Source organism: Falco naumanni, chromosome 8, assembly GCF_017639655.2.
Source record: "Falco naumanni isolate bFalNau1 chromosome 8, bFalNau1.pat, whole genome shotgun sequence".
Lineage (NCBI taxonomy): Eukaryota > Metazoa > Chordata > Aves > Falconiformes > Falconidae > Falco > Falco naumanni.
In genome coordinates this window covers 55,122,493-55,143,514 of record NC_054061.1, presented here as the reverse complement: position 1 = coordinate 55,143,514, position 21,022 = coordinate 55,122,493, and the positions used below count along the sequence as shown (strand labels likewise).

General features: G+C 44.4%; 1 protein-coding gene across 2 annotated transcripts in view; it reads left to right on the top strand.

Moving 5' to 3' along the window:
• Window positions 1-1,886: 1,886 nt before the first annotated feature.
• Window positions 1,887-21,022, top strand: part of ERBB4 (erb-b2 receptor tyrosine kinase 4) — a 399,492-nt gene continuing 380,356 nt past the window's right edge. Inside the window, exon 1 of one of the 2 annotated variants that reach the window (XM_040604703.1) lies at window positions 1,887-2,040. In XM_040604703.1, coding sequence (XP_040460637.1) covers window positions 1,984-2,040 — 57 coding nt within the window. In that variant the 5' untranslated portion in view covers window positions 1,887-1,983. The remainder of the gene's footprint in view (window positions 2,041-21,022) is intronic. The other variant, XM_040604704.1, reaches the window with a different exon arrangement.

The following is a 21,022-nucleotide window of genomic DNA, read 5'->3' as shown; positions in this document are numbered from 1 at the left end:
TCTACTACACATTATAATGAAAATATGTCAAATAGTGCAAGTTTTAAAACTTATGAGGACTCTGAACTTTTACCAGGTCATAGAAAGAAATAATAAAAACAATAAATTATGTTGCTTACAATATTTCCTGTGGTAACTAGACCAAATGTGTATTTGGAAAAGCTGTCCTGTGCAGCATCTGTTCAGCTTTGGTCCATGCTTGTTAGCCACTGGAAACACAAACCCCCCAAAATGATCTGATAAAACCTTCCTCCTGTGAATAGCTTGCCATGAGACCAGCCCCTGCTCTCCTTCTGCAGTGAGGAGTGCCGGTTCAGGACGAACAGATTTCTGCTGCGATTTTTAGGGCAGAGGGAGTTTCCTTGGGAGAAAACTTTGAGCAGTTCCTGGGTTTCTGGCTGCCTCCTGAAGCCCTTTGCCAAGAGGCTGCTTGAAGTTCGAATTGCCCTGGCACAATTGCCCTTGCTTTGCAGTGGAGACACTGCAGCAGAGAACAGTGATAAGAATTGTTCCATTTCTATTAAATGGGAAAAAAAAGTGTGGGGTGGGGTGGGTGATGTAGTGAGTAAACAGTCAGTAATAGTAGTACTCAAAAACCTAATTATTTCTGATGCTTATGAAAATGACCTGCATCATTCAAGAGAGCATATTTTAGCCAATTTTACTGATTATGCCTCCAGTCATGGAGAGTTTTGTTTGTATTGATCTAATCCAGGAGTGGGAATGGCTCCAGAAATGCTATTCTGGTCTGGCTTGTGTTTAGCATAATATAATGCCCATTTCAAAAGTTTGGATTTATTCAGATTAATTTGATCACAAATAAGAACAACCCACAAGCTGTTGGTAAAGAGGAAAAGTAAGTGCACACTCAAAAAAAAAGAAAAGCCCAGCCCCACAGTTGACCATTTAGGTAGGTAGCATTGCTGTCCTGACAGGCAGAAAACTGTGAAAAACTGCTGTTGTCACATGCTGCTTCTGTGTTTCTTTCCCCACATTCAATTTTGTCATTGCTGGATGCATGTGAGCTAGGAGACTGAGCTGAGCTGTGATTCTACAGTTGCTTTGAACTGGACTCCAAAACTTGTTAGAACAGATTACTATAATATTAAAGAGCATTTTCTGAAAACTAACTGTATTAGGATGGTGTTTCCTAACTCATCTGACACATCTCCATTGCACCTTCAACCTGGTGACTTGTACAAAGACAGTATGGGTTTTTTGCTATTGTCTTTTCCCTATTTAATTGCATAAAGCTGGGAAGAGCTGGGGTCTTAAGGAAAGTGATGGGGAAAACGTTTGGTATAAGCCTTCTGGCCAGGTTGGTCTTGGCTTGTCCAACAGACTATTCTGAGCATCAGTTGAATAGGGGAAAATCTTGGATTACCCAGGTCAGCTTGGAAGCACAGGTCTCTACAGCCTTACATCCTTTAGTCTGTGAGTGGAGTATCTCTGTTCAGTGTCTGATTCTGTTATTGTCAGAACTAGTAAGGACTTTGCTGGGACCTGGGTTTGGCCGTTTAGGTGTTGTGATCAACTAGTTTTGTATTTTTCCTGCATTTCTGCATTTTCAGCCTTTCTGCATTTGGTGGTAAATACCAGCACTTCATCCCATTTGGTGAAATGCGTTTAAGTTGCTGAAACAATCATGGACCATATTCGTACTTTCCTATCTCTACTGCTGGTATCCAAGTAACTTGTGCTGTGGGTTTTGGTTTGGTTGGTGGGTTTTTTTGGTTTTGCTGGTTGGTTTTTTTTCCCCCCAGAACCCAAACTGTGAATATGGTTTTTGTTACAATTACCTGCATCCCTGTATACAAACTTTTCCTTCTCTGCTCCTCTGCCCCTCTTTCACACATATCCTAATAGTTTGTTCTGTGGTTTCTTGCAGTGTGTGCTGGCACCGAGAACAAGCTGAGCTCCCTCTCTGACCTGGAGCAGCAGTATCGGGCCCTGCGCAAGTACTATGAGAACTGCGAGGTAGTTATGGGCAACCTGGAAATCACCAGCATTGAGCACAACCGAGACCTCTCCTTCCTGCGGGTAAGCGATCTTCTTTTTTCTTTCCCTCCATCTTCTGTGTTTAAGAGAGTAGCAGGTGCTGAGCTGGAGAGGGGCAAGTATCTCTCCCACCAGCTTCACTGCAACATAAGAGGATAATAAAATGCCACAGATGGGCAGAGAACAAGAGCAATGTCATTGCTGTGACAGATGCTCTGAGTAAGTGTCATTTAGATTTATCCTGGACTCGGGGGAGAAAGCCATGTCACTGTGCAGAAAGGTGACACCTTGCAGGTCTGTCTCACCGTGTGTTGCCAGCAGGTATGGAGCAGGTAAGGCAGGGTATAGGGAGGTCAGAGAATCATGTGGATAAGCACTGGAGCCTTGGAGAAGCTAAACCTAACAAAATGCTGTATATGGACTGATTGATAGACTAAGAAAGAGAAGAACTCTGGCAGTATTGGTGGAGCATTTAAGAAAAAGGAAAAGAAAAGCGTGATTGCTGAATGTGCATAAACCCCGCTTTGTGTATGAGCCTGGAGTTACAAGCCTAATTGAATCTCCAGCATGCAGGGGAAGTTTGTGATAGATGAAGGCTGTCCTGCCACTGTGGAGCCTGGGTTGTGTGCTCCCTTGGCCCTCCTTACATCCAATTTTGAGTAAATATTGCGCTTTTGGGTTTGTGAAGGAACATTTCAGTGTGGTTTGTATGTTCTCTGTTAATGTGCTAGCAACCACGAGGAAGGAGAGGTGCTGAATTAGAAGAATTGAAGCTCATTGTTACTTGGCATTTCAAAACCCATTATGTTTGAAGAAATATCTGAGTAAAGGAGCGATCCAGTGCACTCAGGAGGGCGTTTGAGGGTGCTGCAGATGATGTGGCTGCAACATGGAAGAAACTGGTATGTAGGTATGAGTACCACAGTAGAAAAGGCAGCCTGTGGCAGTGGGGTTGCAGCCTGTGCTGATCATGCTCTCCAATACCAGAAGTCAAGCCGTGACACAGATAAAGGTTTACACTGCTTGTATCTTATGGTATTGCTCACGTATGCTTCCGCAAGTGCTGAGGTCATGTTTCAAGATTCGTGTCTGTATGTAACTGGCATTTTCATAAAAAGCACGTAGCAGGAGTGGTGAAGTTTAAAGCTGGCAGCAGGAAGAGGGTGGCAGGACTCAGCCCCAGCAGGTTGTGTTACACTCAGTCATTCAGTTTGCTGGGTCTTGGGTGAACCTAGTGCTCAATTTCAGTTTGTAAAAATGTGAACTTTCCTTTACTGGTTCTAACAAAGGCAAAGCTGATGCTCCAACAGCATGTTTACCTTTGCTTCACATTAAATTTGTCGGGGATTTCACAGGATTTCCACTCTATACGCAGGCCTATATTTACTCAAAGCCTAAATCAGGCTGCTAAAATATCTGCAAGCAAAATTCAGCTACCAGATACGTTTGGAGTAAAGTTTGGGGTGCTAATTGCTCAGGCTAACAGGTTGCCTGTTAATTTGAGCGACGAATGCCTAGGAAGTAAATGCTATCAATACATTTCACAGTTGTGACAGGTGGGGAGAACACATATGCTTGTGCTCTGAAATAGATATAGCCTTGGTGCAGCTGGACTAATGTTTCCCACCGTGTTAGACAGGCAGCAGATAGATACCCCCTGTGAGGGCAGGATCCTCGCACTGATTCCAGGCATCGCTGGAGTTTCAGATGCCTCCTGAAACCCCTGACTGGGCCGTTGTGCGTGGCTTGAATTCATCACAGATGGTTCTCCTGCTTTGACTTTCCTTCCTTCTTATGCTGCTTGCTGGTAGGTAAGGAAAGCAAATTATTTGGAAATTAGGGAATTAACGTTCCTTGTGGAGAGTGGCCATAAGCAGAGTAAAATATTGGTGGAAAGTAGGCAGTAACATCGGCAAATGAGAGCAAGGAAGAAGGACCCTGCATAGTAATTGAAGGTGGTTTGGTCGCTTGTGCTTTTTGGTGACAGCCACTATTGCTTTTTTATTGGTTTTATTACTTCTTTTACCTGTGTCTGCCCTCTCACAGTTGTCTTATCAAAAGCCAGAACTGAAAACAAACCCCAGCAAACTGGAAGTCTAGTTAATATGACAAATTGTAGTCACTAAAATAGAAGACCAAGCAGAGGAGAACATGTTCTTGGGGAAGCAAATAAATAAATGTTGGCATATTTATGCCGATAATTTGACATTCATTAGTTAGACAGTATCACTTGTTTTATCACTTTAAAAATGGTTTTAGTGGCCAAATGAAGGTGGCAGATGGGAGACAGCTAAAAGGAAGGATGTTTGTCTCTCTCAGATTTAAATGTGGTGAACTTGTCATGCAAGATGATGCTCCTCCAGCCTGCTCCAGTTTTCCTTAGTCTCTGTGCAATAACTGCCCCCTTCCTCTGCCAAATAGATTTCAGGTAGGTAGTTGACGCACCCCTGGGTTATCTGTATTTCCAGCTAATGAGTACCGTTGCTTTGTGTGCCCGCCTGCCTTCTTGTTAGTGCTCAGCTTAGCTGGGCAGCCTCCCACTCCAGGACAGAGGGAAGACCTAGTGAGCTAGGCATGCTGAGCCTTTTTATCATGCAACAATAAACGAATACCATAAATGAATTGAAGTGAAAAAACCCCATAATTTCATTTACCCTGCAGAGGAACATTAAAAGATCAGCATCTCATCTCTCATATTTATTTAGACATTTATTCCCTAAGTAGATTTGCTTTATGTCTATGAGTTAGCTCTCTTGGATATCTGCTGATTAAGACTAAATAGGGCTGTGTGTCACCTGAATGAAGTGCTCAACCACTTAAACTTCTGGGCCTGCAAGCAATTGCATGGCTTTGAGATCACGAGCAGCTTCATTTTTGTAAGAAGGGATTGCACATACCAGTGGTTTTTTTTCCTAGCGTTCTTCTGTATGCAGAACAGGAGTACACATCTTCTGTTTTCATTTTATGTATTTTATTTTTGCTTCTGGTTGTGCTGTAGTCTTGGTATTGTTGGGTGTTGTGGGTGGCCGAAACAAGGGTGAGCAATTGCAATATGAAGTTGCACTCTGGATGTGCTACCCTTCAGGTCCATCAGCTCTGTTCCAGCTGCCCGGTGCTTCCCTGCACCAGAGCCGCAATGGGAGTCCTGATGGAGGAAAAGAACACTTGGTGGGAGGAAACAGATCTAAGCCTGAGTGCTGGGAACGGCAAGAAGTTTCTGACAGCGGGCTGGTTTTCTTTGGTTTTCGTCTGAGACTCAACCTACCTGCATAAAATGTACACTGGGGTAATTCAGTCTTTGGAGTCCCACCACCACAAGCTTTGGCAATGAAATGAGGCTTAGCTGAATGCAGCACATTGCTGCTGGAGTAGCATCTCTCTGTGGAGGGCAAGGCAGGCGCTTCACTGGTGTAGGTGCTACAGTAGCAAAAGGCAGTTACTGTTTCCAAGACCATGATTCAACTGGGCAGGACAAATAACTGGGTGGAAAACAGGCCCGCGAGAGCTCCCTTGTCCCCCTTGCAGGTTGAGGCTTACCCAGCGCATCAGCAGTGACAGTGGGAAGAGACTGGGCTCTATCTCCCACTGCTTCCCAACCCACTGGCATCCTTCAACTAACTGCATAGGCCAGGCTTTTGTGCTAGCACTTGATCCATGAAACTAGGTAAGCTGGTTGAGCTGGTACATGTCTTGAGTCTCATCAAGGCTACAGCTGAGATTTATTTCCCTGCTTTGGATTTCAGGAAAAAAAATCCTGAGAAGAGCTCAGACCATGCACTGGTTCGTATTGCAAATGACTGGTTTCAGAAGCAGGAACCTATTTTAGTTTCACTTGGCAAAGCTGACAGTTTGTATTGTGGACAATTGTGGATTTCTTAATAGCATCTCCATATTCAATTTTCGAAATAAAATACACAATTAGTATACCACAAAACAATCTTCTAGAAGCACTCTTATTCTCTTAAACACATTTGGTAAACGGGAGTTATCTTTGACTAATCCCCAGGCTTTTAGCAATTCACAGTCAGTAAATTGTCTTCTGGTGCCTGGATTTTATTTAACCAATTCAGGTTATTTATTTTTGAAGACATGACCAAAATTCTGTGCAATAACTCTCCCGAATGATTATGAAACTTATTTCTAACTGCAATCAACAGCCTTCTAAAATGATCTACCACGGCTTTATAAAATCTTTTTCCATTTACCTCTATGGTATGCCTCTGTAGCACCCTCAGCCACAGCTACACTGGCAGCTATCTACCTGCCATTTAACAGGGCAGGGGTTTTGTGGGGGACAGCTTTACAACTGCTGCAGTTAATGCAAAAATGTATAGCCCCATCTTCCCTTTGTCAGCATATGGAAACGTGCACCAGCCCATACTTAACACTTTCCTTACAATCACATTTAGACTTTGTGGCAAATGGAATTTGTATGTTTGGGCTTTATATATTTTTGCTTCTGGTTGTGTTAGAGCCTTGGAGGAAGTTTGGGTCATACAGACCCCTCTGAGGGGGGAGGACTGACAGAACATCCACGGGAACAGTTGGTTGCGAACTGTGCCGCCTGGCCCCTTGGCATTCAGAGCTGCTTCAGGTTTTTAAAAAAAAAAAAAAAAAAAAAAAAGTAATCTATTTTTATATAATATTTTTAAAGCTTTTTGGTCCTTTATAGCAAAACAGGCAGAGTTCAGCAGAGATGTGGGCATGAAGAGACCCTGCAGTCTGAACAGATGTGTCAGGAAGGGAAGCATAGAGACAAGAGGGTGTTGCCTTGTCCAGTTCCCTCAGCAGATCACTGTAATGATATGTATGGCTCCTGAAGGTCTGGCAGCACAGCTCTGAATTCTTTTCTGCAGAAAAATGGTATCTTAATTCCTAGTTGACAGGCTTCAAAAAGATCCCAGCTCAGCAGAAAGAGAGTGGGATGTGGAGTGTAGTGCCTGTCAGGAGTCCCCAAAAAGACAGGCTTACAGGGTGGCTATGCCTATGTGGAGGGGAATTTTCATCAGATTTGCTTGGAAAGCGTTTCAGTCTGACCCTACACCAGCATAGGGATGTGGGTGGGTGTGTGTGTGTGTGTGTGCACTGGGTAAAGCTGCCCTGTAGCATTTGTCTCACAGTGAGTTGCATCAGGAGAGCCTTGCCAGCATGTGTTTTGTCCTTGGCTAGCAAAAGGCAAAGTGGCCTCCAGGTAATTACAAACCTGGAAATCAAATACATATATTTATGTATTTATAATTGCCCTCCCAGGACCTTACCCGTTAGAAAATGAAGAATAAAGGGCCAAATGGTATGCCAGTAGCAGCATAAGAGGCAGGGCTGTGCGTGCCTCACAAATCCAGGTGGAAAGAGGACACTTCCAGCTTGCTGTGTGAACCTGGCTAGGGCATCCTGTGCACACAGCAATAAACACAACTGCTGTGCTGGGTGGGTTACAAGGGCCCAGTGGCATGCCAGGCCATGCTTCTGGCATGGACAAAATGTTTTATGCTGGCTGTGATCAGCCGCCAACTGTGCTGGATGAACCCGAGCCGTGTTTAAAGTTGGATCCCAAATGAAGGGGGTGGAGTCGGAGGAGCGGTTAACTGCAGAAAGCATGTGTGATACAGCTTTCCTCAGGGGGACAGCTTCTTCTGTCATTTCTTAACTGTTTTTGCAGAAACAGTAGCTTAAAATAATCCCAGCGGTTTAATCTGGTCTCAGAATGGCCAGGGAATATTGATCGCTAAGGTAAGGAGTAGCATAGATTTGCAAGGTCTTCCAGACCTGTATCGTGTTCAGGTGCAGGTAGTGAAGGCCCCGGTGAGCAGCTGAGTGCCAGGCACTGTTACGGTAATCGGTGTTCCCGTTGCTCTAATCTCTTGATGTACGGGACAGCACCTGGGTGGCTTGTGCCTGGTCCTTGCTATTGAAGACAAATATCACGTGCCACGTAGGCCGTTATGCACAGCCCCATCCTGACCCCACCACTCCCAGAGCCTCCCAGCTAACAGGTCAAATGCATCCACTGCTTCCTGGTTAAGTGTGTTCAAACTGTTACATTATTTTTGTGCTTCGGTTGCTTATCCCCGTCACGTTACACTGATGGGAGACCATCCGTGTCTCTGCAGTGTCTGCTTTCCCGTGCTGTCCCAGCCAGGTGTCTGTAGTGCAGGTATGTCACTGTAGCTCCACAGACCGCCCTTAGCAGCCCCTGTACCTCCTTTCCTCAGTCGTTCAGAAGCACCTTTTCAACAGCCCATCAGGTTTCAATCCATTTTGGTGTATACGCGACATGGTACCACTCAATTAGTACGAGGTCTCTTTGGTTTAAGCCTCTAGCTGCTGCAAGCACATCTCCTCTGCTAGATGCAATGTGGCAGCACGGGGACCCTGCTCACACCTCCCCTTCACCTTCCTTCCCCCCCACAAAGCTGCCTGCACAGCCACCAGCCTCCCACCTGCCTCGCTACCCGCCTTTCTGCCAAGATTTCCCCGTTGTGCCTGGCCACACTTGTGTGCTCGGGGACACCAATAATCCTGGGTGGCTGACAGCTGCCCTGCGCCCACTGGGCTGCCCCTGCACTGCGGTCGCCGCTCCCTCCCACCAGACCCCAAGCCCTGTCCCCACCTTCTATGTCCTCCTTGCCCTGCTGTGACAGCCTTGCTCACCACACAGCTTTTTCAGAGCCTTTTTTTAACGTTGTTTACAAACCCGGTAGCTTCATCTCTCCAAGCAGCTAATGCTTTTGCTAGTTCCCCACAGCCAGATTTTGGCTCGGGTTTTATACTCCTCACAGCCCTATTCTTTTATTTTTATAGCTGTCCTGGGCATTGCAACAGGCAGGATAACGGCTAGGAGGCTCCTTTCCCTTTTGTACACACCACCAACCTCCTCTCCCTAAAATAAACTGAAAAACCCACTTGCACAGCCTCTCTTTGCCCACCCCTCCTTTTCCTACCAGCAATGCAACACCAAGGAGCAGCCCAGACCAGCTCAGCAATGGAATTTGGGCTTTGCTTTCAACAGAGAAACTTTAAGACTCTGTAAGCTGGTACTTTTCTGCTTGAACTGAATTTTTAGCCTCTGCAAAACAAATACAGAAGACGATTAATATACAATTAATCTTCGAGCTGGGTTTGCCAAGCCATAACCAAATATATGTATGTTACCTGTTGCTCCGTTGATTTAGCAATTAGGTTTTGGTGGTTTTGTATGAAAGGTATAGCTTGAAATAACCACTTGTGTTTAGGAGGAGCGTTGCGTGCGGTGGGCGGTAAAGTGGCCCTTTGCGTCTGGTTGTGCCAGGTGCTGTGTAGCCCCCCAGGAAGCATTTTTGTTTGCGAGGTTATGATGGAGGAGGGCTGCAGATGATGCCCTTTTCCCAGGGAAGCCTGGGCCTCCTGGGCATGGTACTGGGCTGCTCCTCCCATCCTGGCCTGCTGTGGGGCTGCTCTCGGGAATGCTGCTGAAGCTGATGGAGCACTAGTGGCTACATGCCCTCGTGACCACACCTCTGTGGTCGATTTGCTGTATAAACCACCTGCCATTATCCATATGTAGTGACTGATAGGTGGGTCAATAGGCCCTTTGGTGACACACATGCACTCGTGTATGGGGAGTTCAGAGAGGCTCCCCTGCCAGGGCTCTGGGAGGATGTGGGGATGGATCCCAGCATGGGGCTTCACTTCTGCCTTCTCAGGGTTGGCAGTGACCAAGAGCTTCCCCAGCTCTCCTGCAGCCTTTGCCTGTGTCCCTTTCAGTTGGAGGGGTGCATCCTTCACACATAGAGATGAGAAGCAAAGATTTGAAGTCCAGGGTGATCAAGGAGTCTCTTTAAATTGTCTTTTAGCATTTCCCTTTCAGCTCCTATTGTATGGGATGCACCCCACCTCCAGCTGCCTGGCAAACCTGTCTGATTCATGTGCGTGGCAGCGGTAGCAACTCTGGAGCAGGAAAGAGATAAAAGAAGCCTGACTTAAATAATTCAGAGTCACCCAGACCCATGCACATGCTCAAGATCAGTAATAACCTTTCCATTTTCTATCCTGTTTTCATGGTTGCAGCAAAGCTGCCCTTTGTTAGGCAGAGTACTGGAGAGGTGGTATGGGGTGGTTCCTCCATGGCCAGGGGCTGCACCGGTCCTCCTCGCGATGGGAGGCAGGGGTCTGTCCTTGCTGGTTATGCTGAACATAAGCCCCTGTGGCAGCTTTTGGGTGCTGCAGGGGAGCCTGCAAGCCCAGGTGGGCATGGGAGGCACAGCATGGGGAGCACTCCCACTTGCGACGGGATGCCAGCCATGGCTGCAAGTGATGTTTGCCATTTGACAGTATTGCTGCCCACTTCCCAGGCTCATTGCTGGGAGATTAGGAGGTGCAAGAGGCCCTAATACCAAAAACATGCACAGGACGTGGAGTTTGCTGCTCTAGGTGTAATGCTTTCCAGTTTTGGCAGAGGTAACGTGGTGGATGGGTTCTGGCTGTCAGAGTTCGGCCTGGGTAGCATGTGGAGAATGTTATTGTAGGGAAAAGCACTTGGAAGAGTAGGCAAAGTCTACTGTCACCCTGGGAATGTCATGGACAAGTCTGGGGGCTCTTCGCTTAAACTCTTGAGTGGTCTGCAAAATAGATGTGTTCCTGCACTTGGTTGTGTAGCATCAGCAATAGCTAAGAAGACCTTTCTCCGCCTCCGCCTCCTCCTCCTCCTCCTCCTCTCTAATACAGATCTTGTTCCCTTCCTAACAGCCTGCTATATGGGTGGTATTTGGGGTACATACTGACCCAGGGGCACTTACCTTCATGATCAACGCGTGCTGGTGGAGGCACGTTACTCCTTGGACAATACCTGCTGGGGATCTTTGAGGTGCATGGTAAACCTCCTTCCCTGTGCTGGCTTGTCAGTCTGGGGTGGCTTCTGGGTCAGCAGTGTTGCTTCACTTGTCCACTGTGTGGCCCACCTTTGACTACGCATGGCCAGCCAAGTGTCTGACAAACTGGTTGTGCTTCCCAACTGGTACTGGCACCCTGAATCACAGCCACCAATGAAAATACATATCAGGAGTCGAATTTTTAAAATGAACAAAAGCAGCTTTTGAGATTCCTGGCTCTGTCTAGACTTTTTTTTTTTTTCCTTTTCAAATACAGACTATTAATTAATTTCTTTTCCTGTTGTTTAGTGTCTCATCAGACTCTTCCTTCTGTCTGTCCGTGAAGGGGTCTGATACTGTCAGCTGCTGCGTGTCCACAAAATATCTGTGGCTAAGCCAGGACCCAGAAGCTGCTGTGATGCATACTATAAAAACGCTGATAGTGGAGGGGAGGACATTATTAAAAATAAAACAGTGCAAACCTTCTTAATTAGGTGTGTGTCTCTTAGAAGCTGATCTTCCCTCTAGGCAAGTGAAACCAATTACGCCCTCCCTTTCAACCACCTTATGCTGTTAATGATCTTACTCTTGTAAATGTAAACCTCTCCTCTACTGATGCAATTGGAAATGCTGGCCTAATTGAAGCTGGACTAAAGCAAACATTGAAGTAAAGTTAAACTAACCAACAGAAAAAAAACCCTAGTTGCGAACCCTTTTAAATTATAAATAGATTTATTCGGTTATAAAGCAAATGAGTAGTTTTATTCCAGCCATAGAAAGAAAGGTTTTTTGGTGTAAATGGTGAATGTAATGAGTATTCCAGCCTAGTCTTAGCCCCGGCTAGGAGATGGCATAAACTCCACGGTTTCACGCTGTTCCCTGACAAGCTTTGCTCAGATGTCATTAAGCATTATTTATTCTTCTCTTTGTCCACCCGCCCTCTCAAATCTTCCATGGAATAGAGATTGAAATCAGGAGGCACAGATGAGGTATAGATAGGTATATAGATACGTATGTAATTGTGGTATAGCAGCCTGTGCCCAGTGGAACTATTTTATATTTTGAGTGACATTTTTCTATTTTCCTGAGCATTTAGGCAATACATTGCCAATTTTTGGTCTAGCCCTCCCTCCCTCCAATCCCATTTTGCTATGGAATAAAATGAAATTAAACAAGCCAACTGTCAGAGAGCTGAATAATCTTGCATTGTAACACACTGACTCAGAGTCCTGGATCAATGGGCTTGAATTGCTGTTAAAAGCCATATGAAAGGGAAAGCAAAGTCTTTTGCTGTAAGCTGTGTCAAGGGGTGGAGGAGCAGAGGGATGGATGGAGGCTTAACCAACAGTTTTTGTGCTAAACTGGATCAATTTTAAAGGTTTCCTCTGTAGATGCCTGCCGGAGGGCTTTTATAGTTCAGAAATGTCAGCAGAGTTGTGCAGATTGCAGCATTCAGCAACATTCCCACCCCAAACTTGATACTAGCACCGGGCCATCTAATTACGGCCCCTCATGTGTCATGCAGGCATCCTGTGTAGGTGCCCGGGAAGGCTGGGATGGAGGGAGAAGTTGGCCTTCCTGAGCATCTGCCTCAAAAATACATATCAAGGGAGCATTCACAAACATGTGTCCTAGCAAAAGGTGCTCTGTCATGTGGGGCTGGCCTGAAGAGCCAGGGAGACTGGAGCTGGCCAGGGGGGTGGTAGTGGATGTATTGTTCTGGGGTTGAGGATGAGTTTGCCCAAGCTGATGAACAGGAATATCTCGGTTAACCATGTGTGGTGTGTGTTTCTGTACACAGTGCAAGTTGGCTGTGAGTGCTGATCCCCAAAGGGTATGAAATCAAGTACCGCTTACTTCTCAGGTGAGGTGTCCCTGGTGTCAAACATCATCATGGAAAGGTGGAATTGGGAGGTTTTGGTTAAAGCAGCAAGGATCTAGTTCAAGTCTCTACTTCTGCAGGTGGCTGAGTGCAGCTGGTCTCGTCAACTTCTAGTACTTGTGTTTGAAGTAGAAGGGTAATAGTGTCTGCATGCTGTATTGAATAGTGCATAGTGTTCCTTTTCCTCCTTTTGTGGTCATTAGTTCTACCAGAGAGGAAGAATGAAGTGCTTTGAGGTACTGTCTGAACATAATAAAGTTGAAAATGTCAAAAGGCAAAGTAGAAATACCATGCCAATTTTGACAAACTTATGCTGTTTTGTGGGGAAAAATAATAGTGATAGCTTGATTCTTGCTCACTGGAGAGAGAGAGGTTGTACCAAAAATATGTTTTGTAAGAGAGTTTATCCTCATGCTTTAAGAAAACAACCTTAATGAGCCCAAGATGGAGACAAGACCCTCAAAATAAATGCCATTCAGTTTGAAAAAGATGCAAGGGGCTAAGCCAAGTGATCTGAGACCTTGAATAGTGGTCAGAGCTTGATGTCACCATGCATTCTGATTTTTCATGTTTTGGGATTGATTCAGAACCTAGTGCCAGCAAAGAAGCTGTAAAACATTATAAATTGTTTTATAATTCTGGATAATCACGGTGATGGTAGAAGTATCTGCGTCTTACTGCAGGGGACAACCTGCAAAACAACAAGGAAGCCCACTGACGCCCATGGCTACCTGCAGGTATATTGCTACCTCCAAATGGGAAAGCTTGAGCTATGGAACATCATTGCTTTAGATTCTTTTCGTACCAACATTGCTGGTTTATACATAGAAAGACCCCTCCTGCTTTGAATTTGGAAGGGGGCTTCTGAAAACAACCCCCCAACTTCCATACGTATTGGCTTCCTCTCCAGAAAGGGGGAGAGTGAAAGGGATGGTGAGCCGCGTGTCATATTGCTGCTGTAAATCAAAAGCAACAACCCTGTGTAATACATACCTCAGGGATAATATGAGGTATAATCACGACAGTTCATCCTTCAAAAGTTATGGTGCAGAGTGAAGGCCTAAGAAAGGAAAATCCATAATGAATATCAGGGAATTAATGGCTGTCTCTGCAAAAAGTGTGGAGTAACCTCTTCAGGAAGCAGAGCCTGTTACTGGATTCCTCTCAAACCCACTCAGTGATCAATTAGAAGGAAAGATATCTGTTGTAAGGAGCTATTTTGCTTTGACACAGGTGTGGACAACCTAACTTAATAGGTCTTATAGATTATTGCCATTTTTTAAATACCATTTTTAATTTCTTTGCAGTCCGGTGATTTTTTGGGTAGAAGGAAAAAGAAAGGAAGCGCACTCTGCAGATGGGTTACCCTCCTGCTCTCCAAGCCAGCTAGCTCAAGGCGGAACATCCCTGCTGCTGTGGCAGCCAGTCTCTGCAGCCTGGTTTTGTGGGCATATTTGTGTTTCAGCCACTGTGCAACCTCAGTTATCTTCAGTTTCTTTAAAAAAAAATGCTCTTGTAGTTGAAAACACATAGGATGATTAAGGAAAAAGAAAAGTAAACTGCAAACCTGTGTCCTCCCTGCATTTCTGTACCATTCATGTGATGTTCTCATGAGCAGGTGGTACTTTGCCTTACCTTGCCTAAAACAGGGAAACCTAATAAAATCGGCTGTTGCGGGAATCGCTGGGGAAAGGCACTACAGAAAGAGATGGGGTGAATTTCAGTTCTCAATAATCTTAGGAGGTGTGCAAGCAGGGAGAAATAAGAGGAAAATATTTGCAAATATTTATGCTGTGTTGAAACTACTGTAGAGAGTGGAGACAGCTGCACAGCTTAAACCTAAAACGTTTTGCTGGCATTTGTTGCAGTCACAGTTATCTGACCAGCAGCTGGGTAATCTCCTTCCCCGCCTCCTCTGCCTATTTGTTTCCTGAAAATGCTTATATTTGTAATTGAGGCCAGGTGAGGTCCATCAATTTAGCAAACCGAGAGCTGATCCCAGCCGTGCTGTCAATTAGCTCTAGTGCCCGGCATCAGCGTGGCCGGAGGTTACGGCAGCGGTCGCAGTAATGACAGCGGATGCAGAAACGTACTCCCTTGTCAGCTAATCATTTCAGTGCCAAAGTAATCATTTGATCTCAGCAGAACAGCTGGTTTTAAACTACAGATTATCCACTACTTCATCTCCTCACTTAGCTGCAGAGCTGATTTGTTTCAGCTATAGATCAATTATACCCCCAAAACAACACTCAGTTTCCTTGTATCATGTGAAATGAAGATAAAATGGGTACAGGCGCTGATGATAGATCTTCCATTACAGACCCTCTGTCCCTGCACATAAATACCCATCACCGGGGAGTGAGTATTCATTCATTCCTGGAGCGAGTTGTGCTCATTTTATTAGGATACAATAAATTATTTTAGCAGAACAATGCATATACAAGAATAAAATGCAGTTAAAAGGGCATTTTTTTCTCACACTGCCTATAAGTATCCCCGGCTGGGCGACACCGAAATCACTGAAACCGATCAAATGTAAAATCAAATACATATTGTTAGACCTTGTTGGGTAGCATTGTGTGTTGTGTGCAAGGAAAACCAGTCATTGTAAAGCAAGTGTTTTCTCATGATCTTTTCGTTGATGTCATTAGAGCCTTTTGATGAAAAAATTCTGTTACTGGCCAGTGAAATTTAGCAATTTTGCTTCATTTGCAATGAAGACCTCTCACCTTGTGACTTGATCTGGTGTGTGCTCAGCCTGATCACATCTAGACTATGCTGATGAAGCAGCTAATTCCAAAAATCATAGAATACTGGCATTGCTGCAGGTGTTCCTAGTAGGCAAGCCTTCATTTCCTTGGGCACAGTATGTCCAGCATGTGGAAATCTATACCAATATCAATATGTTTGCATCTTTCACAGCAGCCCTGCCATTGCCTGCTTTGGGATCGATTCAGCTTGTGTTGGTGGATGTGTGGCTGAGCAGTGTAGGGCTAAACAGAGCTGGCTGGAAGTATTAAAAAACCCCAGATTTTGGTGAAACATTAGAATACCATTTTGCTTTGACTTTGTAATCCTGATGTTTGACTGAAATGTGGTGTTTATATTTAATAGAAGAGGTAATTAGTAAGTATGGTTTTCCCCTAACAGATTGTAGCGATGCCGGTATCCTGTGCCACTTAGCATCAAAAAGTTCCCCAGTTCTTCCTGTTGCGAGCATTCACCCTCCTATGCTTGTTGTGTGCTCTAGCGTACCTGGGGTGGAGTGAAACGCTCATTCAGTGTCAGTGGGAAAGACAGGGTTTATGTCACTTACCTCTATCATGTTTTCAGTACGCAGAGGTTTGAAGTGTGTGGTTCCTGGTGTGAGCGAATGCTTTCCTGTGTACTCGGCTCTGGGTACTTTTGCTCACCTTTTCCTTTTCCAGCTTCCGTTAGCAGCATGTTGCTTGGGAAGAGTGTGTGAGGAAACCCAGAGGTGCTGTGGGGAGCAAGGAGATGTGCTGGGAGCTGGCATGAGGGGTCTGTCTTCTATCGGGGGGGGCGTGTTGTGTCCTGTGGCACAGGCACCCACACCCCAAGGGCTGGATGCAGAGGGAACGACTTAAGGCAGGAAAAATCCCCTTTCGTCTAACTGTTTTGCACCTGCTGTGATGTTTTTGATATTGTTTCTTATTCTTGTTAGATTTCCATCGCAGCAGTGCGATATAGCTCATTTGTGCAGTAGAGATCCCTCTTGTAGATTTGTTGCTGATGCCTGTATGCTTTTGTGCACCAGGAAGGAGAAAACTACTCGTGGGTATATTTATTTTCAGAAAAAAGGATTTTTCAGGTGGCATTTGGGGCAACCGGTGTTAGGAAGCTTTCTGTTTCTCCTTAGGCAGAGTGGTGGGAGAGGGTAACATTGAAGGGGTGGTTTCTTATGGCCCCGTGTTGGGAGGTGGAGGTGCAGAGCAGACTCATTAGTGCTGAGGCTGGTGTCCTCGGCTCGATCGGCCTGACAATATGAATGTGAAAAGATCAACACTGAATGGAAACCATTTCAAATAAAGTAATCTGCACACACTTGCACAAACACGTCAGAGCCAGCTAAGCCCACAGCCAGGAGTTATAAAATTCCTATTTATTTAAATGACTCTGAATAGAGTTCACACACTCCCTGAGATTTCAGTTTAAAGAGAAATAACTTTGATTGCATTTCTGCACCTCAGCTCCTCCCCTAAAAGGTCACCTTTCTCCAAATGTGCCTTCAGATTGTGAGATATGGTTCTGGTTTTAAATTTTGCTCTTTTTAAAGTTGTAGTTGTTTATTGAAGCCCTTGCTGAAGTGCTGTACGTATAGTGCTGGGTTTTAACTCTCACCTCTGGAAGGGAATTACATATCTTTCTGTGTCTAATAAGGGCTGAAATTTTGTTAAGTGAAGCAACTGGCAGTTTTACAATGTCTGCTGCCTGTAACTATCCCTGCAACTGTGAGTAGCCCAAACCCGACAGGTCCTTAAGCAATTTTTTTTTTTTTCTCCCATGAAATTTTAATGCTGCATCATGCCACGAATTCATAGTGGATGCAAATATTTATCAGATCTGCTGCAGACAGCATCCACTGGATGTTAATTTGCCAGAAGGATGAATCCCATTGTGTCTGGTTAGCAGGGACTTCTTTAGAAGCAAAATAAGGAGGCCTTCATCTTGGTTCTCAGGAAAGCTCCCAGTAAAGGCTTCTCTTGTTTCCTTAAATAAACATCTTCAGCTCTGTCCTCCAGAGGCATCTCAGAGTGCCCCTCTGGCGCTCTCACAAAATAAAAAGGGCTCTTGTCTGATAGCACTTTTAAGAGGCAATGATTTTTCTTAGCCCTCCCTTAACTGGCAGATAATCAGCCATCATCTCGCTCAATACAAGGCTTTATTTTTATTTGTTTATTTGTTTAATTGAGCTAAATGCCTCTTCTGCTTTCCTGCTGCCTCTGATCTCTGCTGGAGAGAGCAAATCTTCGCAGTCTGGAACATCACACATTTCTCTGATGGTTTTCGTCTCCCATATGCTCTGGTTCAGTAACAGTTTTGGCTGATCACTGTGACAGCAAAACACCTTTTTATTTAAGCTACAGCTTTCTAGAAATACGTCTTTGGGCTTAATCAACATAACCTGCAGCGGTTCTTTGAAACCCAGGATCTAAAAGCCATGAATGTCAGAAACACTTTATGGCTTGTGGGAGTCTTTAGCACATCTGACAGATAAAAGTGGAAGAGGAAGCAATCAAAAAATACACCAAATACAGGCTGGAATGGGATTTTTGCTGGTGGCTGACAGTTGGGGCCCCTACATTGGAAAGGACAGGCTACTGAAAGGAAAACTTATGACTGGGGAGCCAAAGGGTAATGTAGTGCTGAGCGTGATGTGGTGAGCAGCTGGCTGGGTTTTATACAGTATATTCTCTGCAAGAACTCTGTGTGCCAAGCTTAGGCACCCTTTGCTGGCAGAAACTGTCCTCTGCTGAAAGATCTTTTGGACATGAGAGCTGTCAGTTTATTATTAGAGTAGTAGTGGTGTTGTTATTTTTAAGAAGAAGAGGAGAAAATGAGAATAAATTACAGTAAAATGTCAGCAACTGCTGAAAATAGAGGAGTAGCAATAGTGTCTCTTTGGCATTTTTGCAGCCAGGCAAGCACACACAGCAGTAATAGTGCCAGCGTGCAATTTCCTTCAGCTTCAATTACTACCTTAGCCTGTTTTTAAATATTTAAAGTTTAATGTTTAATTTTGGATGACTCTGAATAACAAGAATCAAAATATGAAAATTCACTTCAAAGTATCAGTTGCAGCAGGCACGTATCAATAATGTAAGTGGGATGGGACTGGATGGCCACAGTCTTCCAAGAAATCTTTTCCATTTCTCTCGTGTTCCCTGTCTAGACAAGATTTATTAAAAAATCCTCTGAAGGGATTGTCCTTCTCCTCTACCTTTTATTATTGGTGGGAGCCAATTTGAGTCTTACTGGGTTGTGCGAGGGGCCAGTTCCCTTGTGTGATTGATGAGCTGGATGGGAAGTGATTAGACTTTTACAAGCCCATGCTGCTTGGAACAATACTACCGGGAAGAAAAAAAAAAAAAAAAAAAAGCCTGTTCTTCAAATTTCAGATTCATTGCCTATTATTTCCTAGCTTCAGTTTCTTTTTCCTCCTCTTCAATGTCTCCTCATTTTTCTGGCTTGCTTCACAAGATGAGGAGAGTGAGTAGAAGATCTGCATAGTGCAGCCAACAGAGGTAATGATAGGAGGAAACGCTGCCTGCTGTTGTGGGCAGTTTTGCTTATTTGCTTTATTGCTTTTATTTTTACGAAGACCGATTGCCATTTGCTCTTGATACTCTTCCCCAGAGGTCTGCTGTCTTCAAAGACATGCACTAAACTGGGCAAGCTGTGCAAGAAGGCTGGTAGGATGAACAGTAGGACAGGTAGGACAGATGTGCTGTTTTCTGAAATACAAGGGGGGGGGGGGGGGGGGGCAAACCACAATCCCTTGTGTTGGGGCTCTTAGTTGAAGCCCCTTTGCCCCCTGCCGAAGAGCATTTACTGGATTGCCCCATGGTTTGCGTATGGGGGTGGCCTAACAGAGACTTTTTTGCCAGGGATCACAGCAAACCTGATACCTGACTCTGCATAATAGGCAGCTTTGCTCCTGCCTGTGCTTGGGGTCTGGAAAGCCTTTTTAGAGACAGAAATCCAGGTCTCCCCATCTTACTCTGGCTTTCACCCAAGTCACCCATTAACCTTTAGCACACAGTTGTGTCATCTTACATTAAGACCTCTGCTCCTTCTCCTCTTCTGGGTACGCAGCAGAGATTTTCATCCTAGAAATATAAGAAGACACATAATTATCCTTGCCTCTGAGATTCCTGATTTAATTCCTCTTGTTTTCATTCAGGGATTTCCACCTTATTTATTTAATTATTTTTTTTAAGTCTTCCTCAGGAGACCTCTAAAACTTACCTACTGGAGCAATGTAAAATTGAAAGCAGACAGCTGCTTTTCTTCAGCACCTGTAAGGGCCAGTGATGCAGGCTGAAACACACACACTATACAGCAACCAGGTATTACAGTGAATAGGGGAATCCTATTCACCAAGTCAGATGGACTATTCTGTTTTAGTTATAAAACTGAGTTCCTTATACGTGCGCCAGAGCCTCGAGGGACTGTCCCCTTTCAGGGCTGTTAGCTGACAATCGCTGCTGAGGCGGTACCCAGCCCAGCACCTTTGGGGAAAAACATTCTGGGGAGATGATCATGAGCACCTCTGCTTATGGCTTCGTGGCATCTCTGTGATGTGTTTTAAACTTGTTAAGCTGGAGCGGAGCTTGGTGTGTGGGTGCTTTTCTGGTTGCATTGACAGGATGTTTCCTCAGTATTTGTTCTGCTGCAGATGATACATCTTTTGCGATAAGGAAAAAGAGGTAAATGGATGATGGTTTATGAATGAGAGACCTAGTAGTGTCAGCAGTCACCTGGGCGAGAGGGGTGGGAAAGGAGGATTTTTGACCAATAGAAGCAAACTTCTGTAAAAGTCAGAGCCATGCAAATATTTAAAATTTCAGTGTGGTGACGGAACTGGGAAAGAATTAGAAAAGTCATTTGGGGTTGACTCAAGTGAGAAATCTCCCCCCGCCATCCAACAGAAATACTAGAAAATGTTACTTTGTGACAATTGAAGTTAATTTTTTGAGCTGAAAGTTCTTAATTTTGTTTTGTTTTTAGTCGTTTTAAGTAATACGTTCTGGTAAACTACAAAGCAATGAGCATCTTCATTTTTCAAGTGTGTTTTTCCTTCCCCTTCCCAGCCACAGTTATTTGCCACATTCAAGATTAATATTCAATTTACTTTGGTCAACCAAAAAATGATCTTTCTTTTCCCCTGTGCTAATATGTTTATTCTTTGAAAACTTTCTCTAACCTAATATGGATAGATTTTTTTTTTCATGGTATTTTATGAAATCTGCCTTCTCTTTGCTGGGTTAAAATTTGATGGAAACAAGTTATTCATAAAAATGGAGGTCAGATTTCATTGTACTGGAAAGAGCTCGTGTCTCCATAAGAAATATAAAAAATGAAACAAAATGAAGATCACAGATGTTGTAATAAAATTAGTAAATGTGTGTATCATTGAACTTCATTGAAATTATTGTAAATGGTGCTGTTACATTGTTTAATTATGTACAATTAGACTAGAAATTGCCAAGTCCCTGCTGGAGCCTTTTCTCTTAGATTTACAATAGGTCATGGAAGAGTATTTTTCTCATTA